The sequence below is a fragment of the Aspergillus aculeatus genome, assembly GCF_001890905.1.
Source record: "Aspergillus aculeatus ATCC 16872 unplaced genomic scaffold ASPACscaffold_5, whole genome shotgun sequence".
NCBI classification, from domain to species: Eukaryota; Fungi; Ascomycota; class Eurotiomycetes; order Eurotiales; family Aspergillaceae; genus Aspergillus; species Aspergillus aculeatus.
The window spans coordinates 197339-212352 of NW_017962980.1; the positions used below are offsets into that span (position 1 = coordinate 197339).

The window sequence follows — 15014 nt, forward strand, 5'->3', positions numbered from 1 at the left end:
CAATCGCTTTATCCCTATCCTATACCTTTAATTGTTTCAAACCAGGTGAACGATCGCAAATATCACAATCTCTGCCTCGAATGACCTCGCGAGCGACAACTCAAAAAAGAATGGGCATCGACAGCACCGCCGAAGACGTAAGCTCCTGTCTCAATTCCCTTCCCCCCCCTTCCGCGCGGAGCCTACCCAATTGCCCCAGAAACGCAAACCGAAGACTTGCTTTCCCCCCCCTTTCAACATGAACACAAACCACTAACCCCGCCTCAAAAACAGTATGATCTAAGTCTACATACCCTCTCCCTCGAGAGAGAATATGACCAGACCGTGAGCACCGCGGCGCAGCTCCTCGACCAGGAGGCCCGCCGCGTCCACCGGGTGGACCAGCTGCTGCTGCAGTTCGAGAATGAGAACCTGCAGCAGCAGCTCGATCAGGCGCGTCAGGAGATCGGGCGGGTGCGCTCCGCCGAGCTGGAGATTCTGGGGAGGTTGAATCAGGTCGCGCTGGAGCGGGACCGCATCCAGCAGACGGTGTATGTGCTGGGGCATGAGAAGGAGAATCTTGCTGTAAGTTCTACGTTCTTATTCTTATCCTTGCTGCTTTGCTGTTACGAGTTGGGGGTTTGGGCAGGGGATGGAGGAGAGGGGCTTTTTTTCTTGCCGTTGTGTTTGCTTGGTGCTTCGTTGGACTTCTTTTCGTGTCAAGGCATTGTACTAAATTTCCGACCAGCGAGAGCTGGAATCTATGTCCGACACATCCGTCGAGGTGAAAACCTTGATGACGGAGAAGATGCGCCTGGCTAAGGAGTTGGCCGGGGTGCAGACCGAGGTGCAGCGGTTGCAGTCAGTGGAAATCTCGTCGCAGACTCTCTTGGCGGAGAAGCAGGCGCTCTCACGGCAGTTGAGTTCGCTGGAGGTGGAGCTTGAGAATGAGAGGCGCGCGCACGAGCGGACGCGTTCTGCTCGCGGTGGGTCTGAGCAGCAGCAGCAACAGCAGCAGCAACAACAACAGCAACAATTGCAACAACAATTACAAAAACAGCAGCAACAACAACAAGCAGCCACTGCAAAGTGGAATGCAGAGAAAGCCGCGTTGGAAGATAAGATCGAGACGCTTACGAAGAAGCTCCTCGCGACCAAGGATCAGCTCCGCAAGGCCCAGATCAACAACAGCGCCACGCAGCAGCAGCAACCCCTCCAGGCCGGGACGAGTATCGTCCCCGTCAAATGGTCGAGAGAGCAGCCCTCGACCGACCGATATGCAGCTGCCGCGCTGATCAACCCGGAATTGACGATCGCGACGCCCGGCGCGGTCCGCGCCAAGAACGCGGAGAGGGAGAAGCGCGCCGCAGCTGTGGCGGCCCTGCCCGGCGAGAAATCCGCCTTCTCAATCACCCCGTTCCTGAACCGGACGGCCGGTGCTCCGTCGGCTGAAGCAGATTCCAACGAGAATCATGCCGACAACGCCAACAACGACAGCGACCAGGAGTCCTCCTCGCTCGAGGACAGTATCATCCGTGAACCGGATGTCCCCGCCCCTACTGCTGCTGCTGCTGCTGCACAAAGACCCCGCCAACTATCCCTGGGCTTGGGCAAGGCACGGCCGGAAAAGACCACCGCTGCAACTACCACAACTACAGCGACAGCTGGCAATTCGCGAAGACCGAGACAGGCGTCGAGGCGGCTGGATCCGATCGATGACGACGACGACGACGATGACATCTTCGGCGCGGGGAATGTCTCGATGCTGGCCAAGCCGCAGGTCCGGAAGCGCAAGCTGGGCGGGCAGCAGAAGAAGCTGATCATCGATGAGGAGGACGATGATATGGAGTTTGATTTCCGGAAGGCGGGCACGGCGCGCGGTCGGGGATTCGGCGGTGTCCCGGCGTTTTCGCCGTTGAAGCGCGATAGGAGGTGAAAATCCCTTTTGGGTTCTGGAGTTCGCGGGGATGTCTATATATCTTTTCTTCTATAGGTTTTAGGCGGGCTTAATGCGCTAATCTAATCTGGAAATTGGATGATTTGAACGTGGTCAGTCTCGGTGCCCTGGCGGTGTGACCGCCGCTGTCTGGCTTTTACATACTGAGGATGTCAGCTCGGTCTAGTACGCTGAGGAGCTCGATAGACTACGATTCCATGCAGGGTCCGACTAGTAAGTATATTCGTGGATTTATGCCATTCGATTAAGTAGCACCTATACACATATGCAAGATAATTCGGCTTGTAGCAGCCATTCATAAAGTTGCCCGTAGATCATCTAATGTTGACCACAAACCAATGAGGGGGTGCTCCAAAACGCAGGATCTGTGCACCCAGGGCTTATTTCGTGAGTACATGCTCATTAGTGCACGGCACTCTGGTCACGATAGAGGTCACAGGCATGGGGATGCTGCAGACAATACTTGGGCACGAGCGGGCTCGCCTGCACGCCGTTGGCGACGAGGTACTCGCGGAAGTTCAGGATGCGCTGGGTCATCAGCGTGGTGCGCTTCTGGCCCTGCTCGTCGCGGTTGCCGGACCAGACGAGCTCGGCCAGGGCCGCGGCGCGGGGCCAGAAGCGGCTGGAGACGGTCACGTCGTCGACCTGCTCGGACCACAGCGGCGCAACCGCGCCGATGATGTGCGCGGCTTGGGCGTCGGTCAGGTTTGTGGTGAAGTCGTAATCGTAAATGCGCTGCCAGGTCTTGTAGGGCCCGCACCAGCTGCCGCCGTTGCCGCCGTAGTTGAAGTTCGGGGTGCTGGGGTCCGGGTTGCTCATGACGTCGTAGCGGGGGTCGTTGGTGACGAAGCCGCCGAAGCCGCAGTCCAGATACATGAAGTCCGACGACGAGACGATGACATCGTAGCCCTGCGTTGTCAGCTTGCTGATGTAGTCCAGCCCGTTGTTCCACGACTGCATGACGATGTCGGTGGGGACGTCGTGCGCGTGCTCGGTCGAGAGCACGATGTCCTCCCACATGACCAGTCGGCGCGAGGTGCTGTAGTTGCGGAAGATCGGGACCGCGTTGTCGATCCAGTGCTGCGCCAGGTCGTTGTAGGTCCGCGAGGGGTCCTCTTGGAACCACTCCGTCACGTACGTGCTGAAATTGAAGCAGTTGGCTTGGATCTCATCCGCACCGACGTGGAACCAGTTGTCAGGGAAGATATCCGAGAGTTCGTTGTACACGTCCCGCACCACATCGTATGTGCCGGGGTAGATGATGTCCAGCTGGCCCGGGTTCGGCTCGACTGCTGTGTGCAGGGCCCAGTCATCGTTCGACCACCACGAGTTGATACAGGTTACCATCTCTGGATCCGCGTTCTTCCATCCTGACGAGGAGTGGCTGGGCATGTCAACCTCGGGGATCACCCGGATGGCACGAGCACGGGCATACGCAACCACGCTGCGCATATCTGCATGAGTGAAGATCTCGCGCGGCGAGTACGCATCCTGGATCATCTCGGGGTGGGAGTCGATCTGCACGGGCCATGACTGGGTGTCGTCGAGGTGCCAATGCAGGACGTTCAGCTTCGAAAGTGCCATTCCGTCCAACTGCTCGTAGATCTTGTCGACGGAGATGAAGTTCCGTCCCGTGTCGATCATGATACCACGGTACGGATAAAGGGGTGCGTCTTGGATTGAGACACACTGTTCGATGATCAGGCCACCCGAGCCGTCCGAGATTATTAGCTGCTGAAGGGTGGTGAACGCATGGAGCGCTCCCCAGACCGTCGCGGCCCTGATATCAATCGTGCTGCTCCCCTCAGTCAATTCAAGAGTGTAGGACTCGTCGACACCATGTTGAAGGTCCGCAGTGATGTCTTGAACTTCCACGTCGACATATTGCACCGAGGGCGCTGAGACGCGCTTAATTCTCTGAGCGGCCTTGGGAGCCGCAGTTGGGAAGGGCTGAAAGCTTGAGATGGGGGCTTCGATGGCGGCAGGTACCCACTGCAGGTCCACTATGGTGTTCCAGGCGCGATTCCAGGCATTGGCGAGGATGTTGTCGTCGGTGTCGTTAGGTGCGCGTAAAGTCACAAAACCAGCCAAGTGCTTGGGTCCAGATGATCCCCAAGTGATGTTACGCGGGGCAGGCAAGGGGTTCACTGAGACAGCGGAGGCCGTAGCCAGTACTAGAAATACCGGCCAAAGGCGACAACCCAACATTGTAGACGGATGTCCAATTCAAGATAGACGAGATGTGAGATTTTGAAGGGTGGCACGGAAGCAAGAGAAGAAAGAAATAAAGAAAGGTAGATCAGAGAAGAAAAAGGCCAGGTGATGGATAGCCAAGGCACCTCCAGGACAGGGGGTGCAGAAGAGGGGGCGGATCAGCATTCCAAGGTGTTTGCTGCTGCATGTTTAGCCTAGATTCACTTGCGCGCGAAGTATGATAGAGTGGTCGGCGTGAATGTGGGTGTGAATCGGTGCTAGACTAGTAGCTGGCACGGTGGTACTGCTACCAGACACTAGTCAACAGAAGGTGAAAGGGTAGTATTTGAGTGGGGACGTGAGACTATCTACAGCCTACGAGTAGAGGAAAATTGATAGGAGATAAAGTGCGGAGTAACTTTAGGAGGTAGTCGTTAGTACGGAGTACAATAACTTACAACAAACATCGCAAACAAACAAACAAACCAAGCAATCCTTGAGCCTCAGGCCGCGATTGTATGCCTTATGGGTCTGCGTGGCTTGGAAGACTTTCCCGATCGGTTTCATTTCCGCTTCCATACGCTCTCATCAGCCACTTGAAGCCAGACCACACTACTCATACATAGTACGTCTGTACCTTAGTATTGTGGACTCCAGTCAGAACTTACCATGGTAGGTGGTGCAATCAACTGCTCTGAGTGGGCCGCTATAGCAGCTGTCATATTACGAATGACGGCGCCCACTACGTCATTTACCGGCAACCCGGTTTAAAACGATGATGATTTCATACTTCCCCTCTATCCACCAAGTTGTTTATTTACTGCTGCTCGCCTTCTCGAAAGAAAAGAAGATACAGTGCTGCTACTACAGACTCCCTATTTTTTACCCATCCTCCATACAAGGTCTGTGCGCTTGAGTCTCGTGCACTACTGCCAGTGCCGACCTAACAAATGTCCCTCAACATGGCGACCGGCGTGGCGACCAGCGGCCTACAGGGCCGACCCCCCAAGCTGACCGGGGACGTCAAGTCTACGGTTCAACAGGGCCAGAAGACGGTCAACAAGACTGCCCAGAATACCACCAACTCGGTGCTGCCCGGCCAATTTCCTGGAGACGAAGACGGAGTCAAGTCCGCTCAGCGCGATCAGAACAATGACGGCCCGATTCTCTCTCCTATGCGCGACTGGTATCGTCGCTGGGTACCCCGAATGTTCGACAAGATGGAGTCATACCTTATGGGCTGGCTCTCCTGGCTCTTGCCGGGACCACGACAAGCCCGGCTGTACGACGCCGCATCCAAGCGGCCGGCTAGTACAACCTTCCTCATCTGCCAGCTGCTTTGTTGCGGAGTCCCGTTGCTCGTCTTCCTGGCCGGTGTCTTTTTGTTCGCTGCTGTGGCAATTATTCTCTGGTGTGTTCTGTCGCTGCTCATCCTCGGTCCGGTCCTCTTGGTGGCTAGCATGATGGGTGTCTCGCTGTGGGGCTGGGGCTGGTTCTTCTACAGTGTCATCAAGTGGATCGATCAGACCTATCTGGGTGGTATGCTTTCTCGGTTCTGGTTGTCGCGAAGCTCGTCTGATGACGACGACGGCGAAAACTCGGGCAAGGAGGAAGGGAAAGAGAAGGGTGGTGAGGAAAAGGAAGGATGAGCAGAGCCAAATGACGACCGAGACTGTGGAAGGGGTGCGGGTATGGAGGAGTAGTCATCGTTGAGTCAGAACGGTCTAGGGAAAGTGAGCCGTCGATGTATAGCCTGGTCGCTGTCAATCGAATTCTTGTAATTATTTTCTGACAAATTTACACTTATTCTCTCATAGATCATCAGGAGACAAATGATTCCCTCAGCTTTGACCAAGTCGCTGCCAGAAGACCCTTCTCAGGCAGCCGATGGCTGCAAAATTCACTCCACTCCCACATCTTATGCGCCTGAAGACTGCTGGTCATCTCTTTCCACTCCTCGGGCTTGGGATAAGGAGACTTGTCAAAGACCAGACGCATGGCCCACCTTGAGGCATCTCCACCTTGTCTGCCACCCGTTCTATCATGCTGCGTAAGGAATGATCCTCGTTCCAATCGTACGGTGAAAAGCTTGGGCTCAAAAGCCTTCTCGGTGAGTAGAGCTTCGTTGATGCGGCGGCCAGGTGGAACATAAGTCTCTGGAGTCTGTCGCTTGGACAGTCGAAACTCAATCTCGAATTCGCTAAGAAGGCCATCGGCGGTGGTGGCAGCAACCTGCTCGAGAGAAGCTGGGCGCAGAGATCTCCAATGCAACTCCGCCATAATCCACACCTGTGTTTCGTAACGACAGATCAACTGGTCCTGAGTTAGCTTTCATGGTCTCGCGGACATGAAGGAAAGGGGTAAAGCCTTACGTGGCCAGCTCCGTTTGGATGAAGCCTAATCTCATTGCTCTGCATGGGATCCCAGAACCAGGATTGTCCGGTGAGAATTGACAGGACGGAGTTGCTTGATTCGCTCATGGTGTCTCGACGAATACTACCAAATTTCGCCTTTGGTAAAACAGATGGTCTCAGAAAGAAACGGAGAGGAAGCGGTTTGATATAAGATGATGCCTTCCACGTGGGGGCCTTTTACTGTGGCTGTTCAAATTGCCATGCTGGTAAGGCTGACAGACACCAGACCCTGAGACGCTAACCCATTTGGCATGTTTGGGGCTGAAACTGACACAGCCCCCTAGTCTCGACATCCAAAGTAAGTCGTGCTGTCAGTTTCCGACCTTTGTGCAGGGTAGATGTACGTTCTAGGATGTTGTTAACAAAGGGGAATAAGCTTAAGTAATCTAGGACCAGATGAGGCTTTTGCACAGATATATCTGATCGCGGCCGGGCCGGCAATGCAGTCCGATTCAACTAGGATGGCAGAGATGATGGGTCAAGCCGATCAGCCGCCCTAAATTCTGAGTTTCTCGTTACTATTTACTCTAACTTTCCTATCTACGTGCATTATCTTTGGTCTTCTGCTTTATCATGGCTATCATGGGCATGAAGGACGGCGTTATCGGGCCGGACTCTCCGCAAGCCCCGCCGTCATCGGCCCGACACGTGACCATGGGCCAATGAGACTCTTTGTGGAGTAGATACAGCTGACTGACGACATCCGAAGCTTATCAACAATTCCCCAAAGCGGGATTGTTATTTGAACCCCACGATTGCCCCTCGTTGACTTCCCCTCACTCATTCTACACTTTTCTTCATTACTCTTTGCCAAACCCATTGTCTTGTCTCGCAGTGATATCCGGCAACATGACCGGGTCTGATGACAAGATTACCATTTCCATCGATCGTGGCGGTACCTTCACCGACGTACACGCCGTCGTGCCCGGTCGCCCCGACATTATCCTCAAGCTACTGTCCGTCGACCCCGGCCACTACCAAGATGCACCCACCGAGGGTATTCGCCAGATCTTGGAGCTCGTCACAGGAGAGTCACATCCACGAGGGAAGCCCCTGAAACTCGACCGCATCAAAAGTCTTCGCATGGGAACGACCGTGGCTACCAATGCACTACTTGAGCGCAAGGGCGCTCGGTCAGTTCTTCTCACCACCAAGGGCTTCCGTGACCTGCTCAGGATCGGGGATCAATCCCGTCCCAACATTTTCGATCTGTCCATGGCGAGACCTGGCGTCCTGCCGGAGAGAGTCGTGGAGATCAACGAGCGGGTGGTCCCCTGCCACCCGCTTGCAGACAAAGACTGCTTCTCTGAAGCTCGAGTCGTCGAAGGCACAACTGGGGAACAGTTCAGGGTGGTACAGGAACTTGACATCGACGAAGTGCGGCGGGTCCTGCAGGAGTTGAAAGACCAAGGTTACCAGTCATTATCGGTCGCGTTGGTCCATTCATTCGCTTACCCCGAGCATGAGCGCCAGATTGGTGAGGTGGCTGAGAGCATGGGCTTCTCCGTGACCTTATCTTCGAAACTACAGCCAATGATCAAGGTTGTCCCTCGAGGGATGTCTGCCGCGGCGGATGCCTATCTCACCCCTGTGATCAAGACCTACATTGACTCTATCTCGGACAGCTTTGAGGGCGGTCTTGAGAAACAACACGAATGTCGCTTCGAATTCATGCAGTCAGATGGTGGCCTGGTAGATTTCCGCAGGTTCAGCGGTCTGAAAGCGATTCTATCCGGCCCGGCTGCTGGCGTGGTCGGATTCGCGGCAACCAGCTGGGATCCCAAGGAGAAGACCCCGGTGATCGGATTTGACATGGGTGGCACATCGACAGATGTATCCCGCTACGATGGGCATCTTGAGCATGTGTTTGGATCCAAGGTTGCTGGTGTTCTTATCCAATCTCCGCAATTGGATATCAACACTGTGGCCGCTGGTGGTGGTTCCATCCTCTCGTGGCGGAATGGTCTCTTCTATGTTGGACCTGAGTCAGCATCAGCCCACCCTGGCCCTGCTTGCTATCGCAAAGGAGGTCCGTTGACAGTCACCGACGCAAATCTGTTCCTTGGTCGGCTGTTGCCAGAATACTTCCCTCACATCTTTGGAGAAAATGAGGATCAGCCACTCGACCTCGAGGTCACCACGAAGCTTTTCAAAGAACTCACAGAGAAGATCAATTCCGAGCGGAAGGAGAAGGGCCAAACAGAGTTCACTGCAGAAGAGGTCGCATTGGGATTCCTGAAGGTCGCAGATGAATCAATGGCGCGCCCAATCCGCAACCTTACCGAAGCCCGTGGCTTTGAGACTGCTTCCCATCATCTTGCATGCTTCGGTGGTGCAGGAGGGCAGCATGCCTGTACGGTTGCTGCCTCATTGGGAATCTCTCGCATCATTATTCACAAGTTCTCCTCTGTCCTATCTGCGTACGGTCTGGCACTGGCCGAGGTCGTCAAGGAGTCGCAAGAGCCCCTCTCCACCGAATACTCGACTTCCCGCTCCACTCTCGACAAACGCTTCGATGACTTAATCCAAGCGGCCGTGAAGGATATGGAGAGTCAAGGATTCTCAGCTGATCAAGTTCGACACGAACTTTATCTCAACTTGCGCTATGAAGGCTCAGACACAAGTCTCATGATCTTGAAGCCTGAAGACGACTCCGACTTCCTGGAGGAGTTCAGTGCCAGACATCGCCGAGAGTTTGGCTTCAACTCCGATCGGCCAGTCTTGGTGGACGATGTCCGCGTTCGTACAATTGCTTGCTCCAAAGTGCGTGAGGAAGTAAGCCCTCTGGTACAGCTCCGTGAAGCCACAATCAAGGATGTTAGCGGTGACCCAGACACTATCTCGAAAGCTTATTTCGATGGCTACTCCGAGCGGATCGATACTCCTGTGTACCAGCTGAACAAACTAGACAAGAACACTCGAGTACACGGTCCAGCAATCATCATTGATGAGACGCAAACAGTTGTGGTTGCGCCTAATGCCGAGGCCAAGATTCTGGATACTTGCATTGTGATTGATCTCCAGGAACTACCAAAGAGCAGTGAAGATGAAGCTACATCTTCCTCTGGTATTGATCCTATCCGCCTCACTATCTTTGGTCATCGCTTCATGTCCATCGCCGAGCAGATGGGCCGAACCTTGCAAAAGACGTCCGTGTCGACTAACATCAAGGAGCGCCTGGACTTCTCTTGTGCCCTCTTCTCTCCCGATGGCGGTCTGGTAGCCAACGCGCCCCATGTTCCGGTTCACCTTGGCTCCATGCAGTTTGCTGTACGCTACCAACACCAGAAGTGGCTGGGCAAGCTTCAGGACGGCGACGTCTTGGTTGCCAACCACCCTAGCTGCGGTGGAACTCACCTGCCTGATATTACTGTACGTGATTCTTTCAACATCTTTTAGTGGACAGGACTGACCTTCACCTAGGTAATTACCCCTGTATTTGACAGACCCGGTGGTAGCGAGATCATGTTCTATGTCGCCTCTCGCGGTCATCATGCCGACATTGGTGGTATTCTCCCGGGATCCATGCCGCCCAAGTCGACCGAACTGTGGCAGGAAGGTGCTGCCATCGAAGGTGACAAGATCGTCAGCAACGGTGTGTTTGATGAGGAGCGGATGATCGAGCTTCTGGTTCACAAACCCGCGCAATACCCCGGTTGCTCTGGAGCTCGTTGCATCTCGGATAACCTATCAGATCTGAAAGCACAGATCGCCGCCAATACCCGTGGTATCTCCTTGATTCAAGCTCTTTTTGCAGAGTATGGAGTTGAGACGGTTCAGAAGTACATGTATGCCATTCAGGCTACGGCTGAGACTGCGGTACGAAATCTGCTGAAGGACCTCCATAAGAAGTTTGGTGGTCAGCCATTGGAGGCAGTCGACTACATGGACGACGGGACCCCGATCAAGCTAAAGGTCACTATCAACGGAACCGATGGGTCTGCGGTGTTCGACTTTGAGGGCACTGGTCCGGAAGTCTACGGAGGGTGGAACGCGCCAATTGCCATCACCCACTCGGCCATCATCTACTGTCTTCGATGCATGATCAACGCGGACATGCCTCTGAACCAAGGCTGCCTGGCCCCCATCGACATCCGGGTGCCCTCGCCCAGCATCCTCTCGCCCACGAAAGCGGCAGCCGTGGTCGGAGGCAACGTGGTCACCTCCCAGCGTGTCACCGACGTGGTGCTGAAAGCGTTCCGGGCGTGTGCGGCGTCCCAGGGCTGCTGCAACAACCTGACCTTTGGCACCAACTCCAAGAAGGACCCGGACACGGGCGAGACCGTCCCGGGCTTTGGGTACTACGAGACCATCGCCGGCGGCAGCGGCGCGGGGCCGACCTGGAACGGCGAGTCCGGCATCCACGTGCATATGACCAACACACGCATCACGGACCCCGAGATCCTGGAGAAGCGCTACCCGACGCTGCTGCGCCAGTTCACTCTCCGCGACGGGTCCGGCGGCCAGGGCAAGCACCCCGGTGGCGACGGGGTCGTCAGAGAGGTCGAGTTCCTGTCCCCGATGGAGGTCTCCATCCTCTCGGAGAGACGGGTCTACCGTCCCTATGGTCTCGAGGGAGGTGACGATGCTCAGCCTGGAATGAACCTGTGGGTGACCACGGACCCGGATACCGGGGTGGAGAGGAAGGTCAACATCGGAGGAAAGAATACCGTCTCTATGAAGACGCATGACCGCATTGTGATCATGACGGCCGGTGGCGGTGGTTGGGGTGCTGTATCTGCTTGATTTGTTGGAGAGTGGATGAGATGGACAGCGTTGAATGGGTTATTTAGAGGATTGATGTTTTTTAAATAATGATGTATATGGCTAGCGAGGCGTTTTAGATTGATACAGTCGCTATGAATTGTATATGTGCAAGATTACTATTGTCCAGATCAAGCGTTAGCCGATAGAATCTCAGTAACAGTGCGGGCTGAACAAGTACGGAGAGCTACTACTTGAATCAGGTAGAGGACGGGACGAGCTTTCGGTTTTCAGTAAGACGGAGACACGGGTATCGTACGGGACCGCTTCAGGAATGATACTGTCTGGTATTATCGTAAGCTCGTCGGTAATACAGCACAGCTCGGCAGACCGTACAATACAGCCAATACAGGACTACGCCGTCCCAGACCCACACTACTTACTGTAAGGTACGATAAAATGAACCGGCATCCGTAGTTATCCCGCAGAATTTGAATAATTCATCGCATGATGCCGGATCCAGCACAGCCATGGAGAAATATTTAACTGAATCATAACTTTACAATTTCATCACATTATATACACCCAACCACCAACAACCACCAAGAATTCCTTAGGGGTTTACAACTTGGCATCCCACGCCATGCGATCCGAGCTTTCAAGAGGCCGCTCGCGCCCGTCCCACCACAGTGGACACAGCTGGAACCACTTCTCGCGGCTGCAGAAGACGTGGACGGAGCGCTTGTGGCCGAGGTCGACGTATTTCTGGACGGTCAGGCCCTGGGCGTTCTCGTAGGAGAGCACGGTGCCGCCGGAGGCCTTGGGCTCGCCGACGACGCACTGGGTGCGCGGCTCGTCCAGGAAGATGTAGTGGATGACGCTGGACCACCAGGCGTTGACGCGGAAGGCGCCGCGGATCTTGTTGTCGCCGACCAGCGAGTGGCGGCCGCGGTCGTAATCGCCCGCATCGTAGTGGGCGCCGTAGTGGTCCTCCTTTTGCCGAAAAAAATAAAAAGATTAGCACTGACGAGAAAAGACTCGGGGAAAGGGTTAGTGGAAGGGGCGTACCTTGGCCCAATACACCTCGAAATAGGCAAACGGCTTCTCGTCGAACCGCCCAAACAGACACAGCACGTGCTTGTCCTCGTGCAACTTCCGGAGGTAGTTGCGGTGGTGCTCGACGGAGCCGGTCTCGTTCCACCCCTTGGCGACGCGGGGGTCGTTTTGCCACGTGTGGAACAGCTGCAGGTGCTCCTCGTTCTGCCAGTCCACCGCCATCAGCGAGAAGTGCTGGTCCAGGTGCGGGATGTATCGGCTGTACACCAGGGAGCCCGGGGTGGGCTTGACGGGCCGGATCGGGTGGCGCGCGTACACGCGCTCCTCGGGGAACTTCATCGAGAACTCGTAGTTCTGCGCCATCGGCGGGTACTGACTGCCTGCGCGGCGGAGCTGGCCGTGGGTGCCCTGGTCGACGGCCCAGATGGGCCGCGGGCCTAGCGGGGAGCCGGCGCCTTGCCAGAAGGCGGACCGCAGGAGCACGATGGTGGGCAGGTTGGAGGGCTGGTTTTCGGTGCCGAAGGGCTCGCGCGGCGAGGGGAAGGGCACGGCCAGCCCGGTGCGGATGCACTCCTCGCGCACGATCTCGTGGCCGGAGCCCTCGAGGTCCAGGCGCACCGTCTCTTGCTCGGGGTGCGTGAGGAAGGTCGCGTGAATGAGGTTCCAGATCTGGGCCAGCGTCGGCGGCGAGGCGGTGGTCCAGGTGAAGGTCGTGCCGGGGCTGCGTTGGCTGCGCGCCCACGGGCTGTTGTTGTTCAGCGGGATCTCTTTGGCGGATTCATTGTAGCTGAGGTCGGTGTATTGGAGGGAGTCGTGGTGGAAGGGCTCGGGGAGGGGTTGCCCGGCGGCTTGGCTGTCGTGGAGGCGGAGTTGCAGGACGCGCGGGGTGGTGGATTCGGAGACAACGTGGATTTTGTAGGTGGTGAGATAAGGATGGGGGAGTTTGACCCAGGGTAATGATTTGGTGGAGGACATGATGGGATGTGTTTTGAGGGAGTAGAGGAGGAGTGTGTAGAGGAGAAGAAGTGATTGAGAGCGGGAGAGGGTGGGGGGGGGGGAAAGAGTGGAGAGAGAAAGAAGGAAGAAAGAGGATGCAGGGAGGAGAGCTACAAATAACAACCTAAGTTAATCAATCAAATCAATCAATCAATCAATCATCCCGAGGTCCACGAAGGCCAAGTCAAGAGTGGATCTTCTGTAACCTCGTATCAAAAGTACCCATCTTTACCATTCCATAACTTACACACCGAACCGAACTTACTTCTTTCCGTACGGCTCCAGTCTTATATTATAACATCATTTCATCTCACAACTCCCACCCTTTCTCCTGAGGCCACTCCCCATTGCTACAACTACAACCTCTCTCACCTCTATCCCCCTCCTCCAATTCCTTCTATTTAATCTATGCAACCATCCTACAACTGATCACATCACTAATCATGTCCCAAAACCACCCGACAGTCCAAGGCTGCCTCATCAGCTTCCCCACCCCGCAAATCCTCCTCCTGACGCTCAACCGCCCCGAAAAGCGCAACTCCATCACTCTCGCCACGAGCAAAGAGATCCAAGAACTCTGGTCCTGGTTCGATGCCCACCCGACCCTGCGCGTGGCCATCATCACCGGCGCAGGGGGTTCGTTCTGCGCCGGAGCCGACCTGAAGGGTTAGTCACTCAGCCCCTTCCGTATCGCGATTACCCCATCAAGGACCACCACTTCTTACTAACAACCCCGATTTCCAACCAACAGAATGGAACGACTTAAACGCCCGCGGCATCGAAAACAAAATGACCGCTCCCGGTTTAGCAGGGCTACCCCGCCGCCGCGGCGTGAAACCCATCATCGCCGCCGTCAACGGCTTCTGTCTAGGCGGGGGGTTCGAGATGATCACCAACTGCGACATCGTGGTGGCCAGCAGCACCGCGACGTTCGGGTTGCCCGAGGTGCAGCGCGGGATCGCGGCGGTCGCAGGCTCGCTGCCGCGGCTGGTGCGCGTCGTCGGCCGCCAGCGCGCCGCCCAGATCGCGCTCACGGGACGGCCGTTCTCGGCCGCCCAGATGGAACGCTGGGGGTTGGTCAATGAGGTCGTCGACACACCGGAGGGGTTGGTGGACCGGGCGGTGGAGATCGCGACCGCTATCGCCAGCAATAGTCCCGATAGTATTCGGGTGACGCTGGAAGGGTTACATCTGGGGTGGGAGGAGGCTCATGTGGAGGTGGGCAGTGAGAGGTTGGTGGAGGAGTGGTATGGGAAGTTGATGGCCGGGGAGAATTTTCATGAAGGCGTGCGGGCGTTTGCGGAGAAGCGGGCGCCGCAGTGGAGGGCTTCGAAGTTGTGAAGTGAAGCATTTGGTGATGATGATTGGAATTGTGAAGGGGGGAAATTTGTCAGGCTGAATGATACCACTACGTATGAAGAATGCATTGTTTACTTGGTACGGACTGACGTACGCCCGCGGTTCTGGTTACGCCCGGGATTCCGGGTGTTGTACGGAGTCTTGTACAGTTGGAGGACAAAAAGAGGGGGACACATCCTGCCACTGTTTCCACCTTAGACCCAAACTCATGTTCTACTCCACACAAGGTTCTTAGTCGGGTATGCAGAACTGTGGCAGTTTCGGGGTGGGAGACGATTCTCAAAAATTTCCCTGGTTAGCGACCCTGAGGAAACGCAGCAGTGAACTCCCCCCCGAGTCAGTGGTGTATTGTCCAA

At 55.6% G+C, this 15014-nt stretch overlaps 7 protein-coding genes across 7 annotated transcripts; 4 read left to right on the forward strand and 3 right to left on the reverse strand.

Annotated features, from left to right (window-relative positions):
• Positions 1-110: 110 nt before the first annotated feature.
• ASPACDRAFT_41468 (uncharacterized protein) lies at positions 111-1915 on the forward strand (the record flags this gene model as incomplete). Its single annotated transcript, XM_020200943.1, has 3 exons — positions 111-137; positions 274-564; positions 728-1915. The coding sequence occupies 3 exons, from the start codon at positions 111-113 to the stop codon at positions 1913-1915; spliced, it is 1506 nt and encodes a 501-aa protein (XP_020057543.1).
• Positions 1916-2139: 224 nt separating this feature from the next.
• Positions 2140-4501, reverse strand: ASPACDRAFT_115795 (beta-N-acetylhexosaminidase). Its single transcript, XM_020195926.1, has one exon. It carries the CDS (start codon positions 4142-4144, stop codon positions 2339-2341), a length of 1806 nt encoding a protein of 601 aa, XP_020057544.1. The 5' UTR covers positions 4145-4501; the 3' UTR covers positions 2140-2338.
• Positions 4502-5014: 513 nt separating this feature from the next.
• Positions 5015-5938, forward strand: ASPACDRAFT_77036 (seipin co-factor family protein). Its single transcript, XM_020204855.1, has one exon. The coding sequence runs from the start codon at positions 5092-5094 to the stop codon at positions 5776-5778; it is 687 nt and encodes a 228-aa protein (XP_020057545.1). The 5' UTR covers positions 5015-5091; the 3' UTR covers positions 5779-5938.
• Positions 5739-6946, reverse strand: ASPACDRAFT_115798 (uncharacterized protein). The gene is made up of 2 exons (XM_020195927.1): positions 6502-6946; positions 5739-6442 (listed from the first exon to the last, which is right to left on the reverse strand). The coding sequence occupies exons 1-2, from the start codon at positions 6607-6609 to the stop codon at positions 5951-5953; spliced, it is 600 nt and encodes a 199-aa protein (XP_020057546.1). The 5' UTR covers positions 6610-6946; the 3' UTR covers positions 5739-5950.
• Positions 6947-7252: 306 nt separating this feature from the next.
• On the forward strand, positions 7253-11297 carry ASPACDRAFT_115799 (5-oxoprolinase). Its single transcript, XM_020195928.1, has 2 exons — positions 7253-9915; positions 9967-11297. Exons 1-2 carry the CDS (start codon positions 7393-7395, stop codon positions 11287-11289), a joined length of 3846 nt encoding a protein of 1281 aa, XP_020057547.1. The 5' UTR covers positions 7253-7392; the 3' UTR covers positions 11290-11297.
• Positions 11298-11729: 432 nt separating this feature from the next.
• ASPACDRAFT_1898017 (GNAT family N-acetyltransferase) lies at positions 11730-13351 on the reverse strand. Its single transcript, XM_020198731.1, has 2 exons — positions 12316-13351; positions 11730-12240 (listed from the first exon to the last, which is right to left on the reverse strand). The coding sequence occupies exons 1-2, from the start codon at positions 13276-13278 to the stop codon at positions 11869-11871; spliced, it is 1335 nt and encodes a 444-aa protein (XP_020057548.1). The 5' UTR covers positions 13279-13351; the 3' UTR covers positions 11730-11868.
• Positions 13352-13742: 391 nt separating this feature from the next.
• sidH (enoyl-CoA hydratase/isomerase family protein) lies at positions 13743-14705 on the forward strand (the record flags this gene model as incomplete). Its single annotated transcript, XM_020197877.1, has 2 exons — positions 13743-13965; positions 14051-14705. 2 exons carry the CDS (start codon positions 13743-13745, stop codon positions 14638-14640), a joined length of 813 nt encoding a protein of 270 aa, XP_020057549.1. The 3' UTR covers positions 14641-14705.
• Positions 14706-15014: the final 309 nt, after the last annotated feature.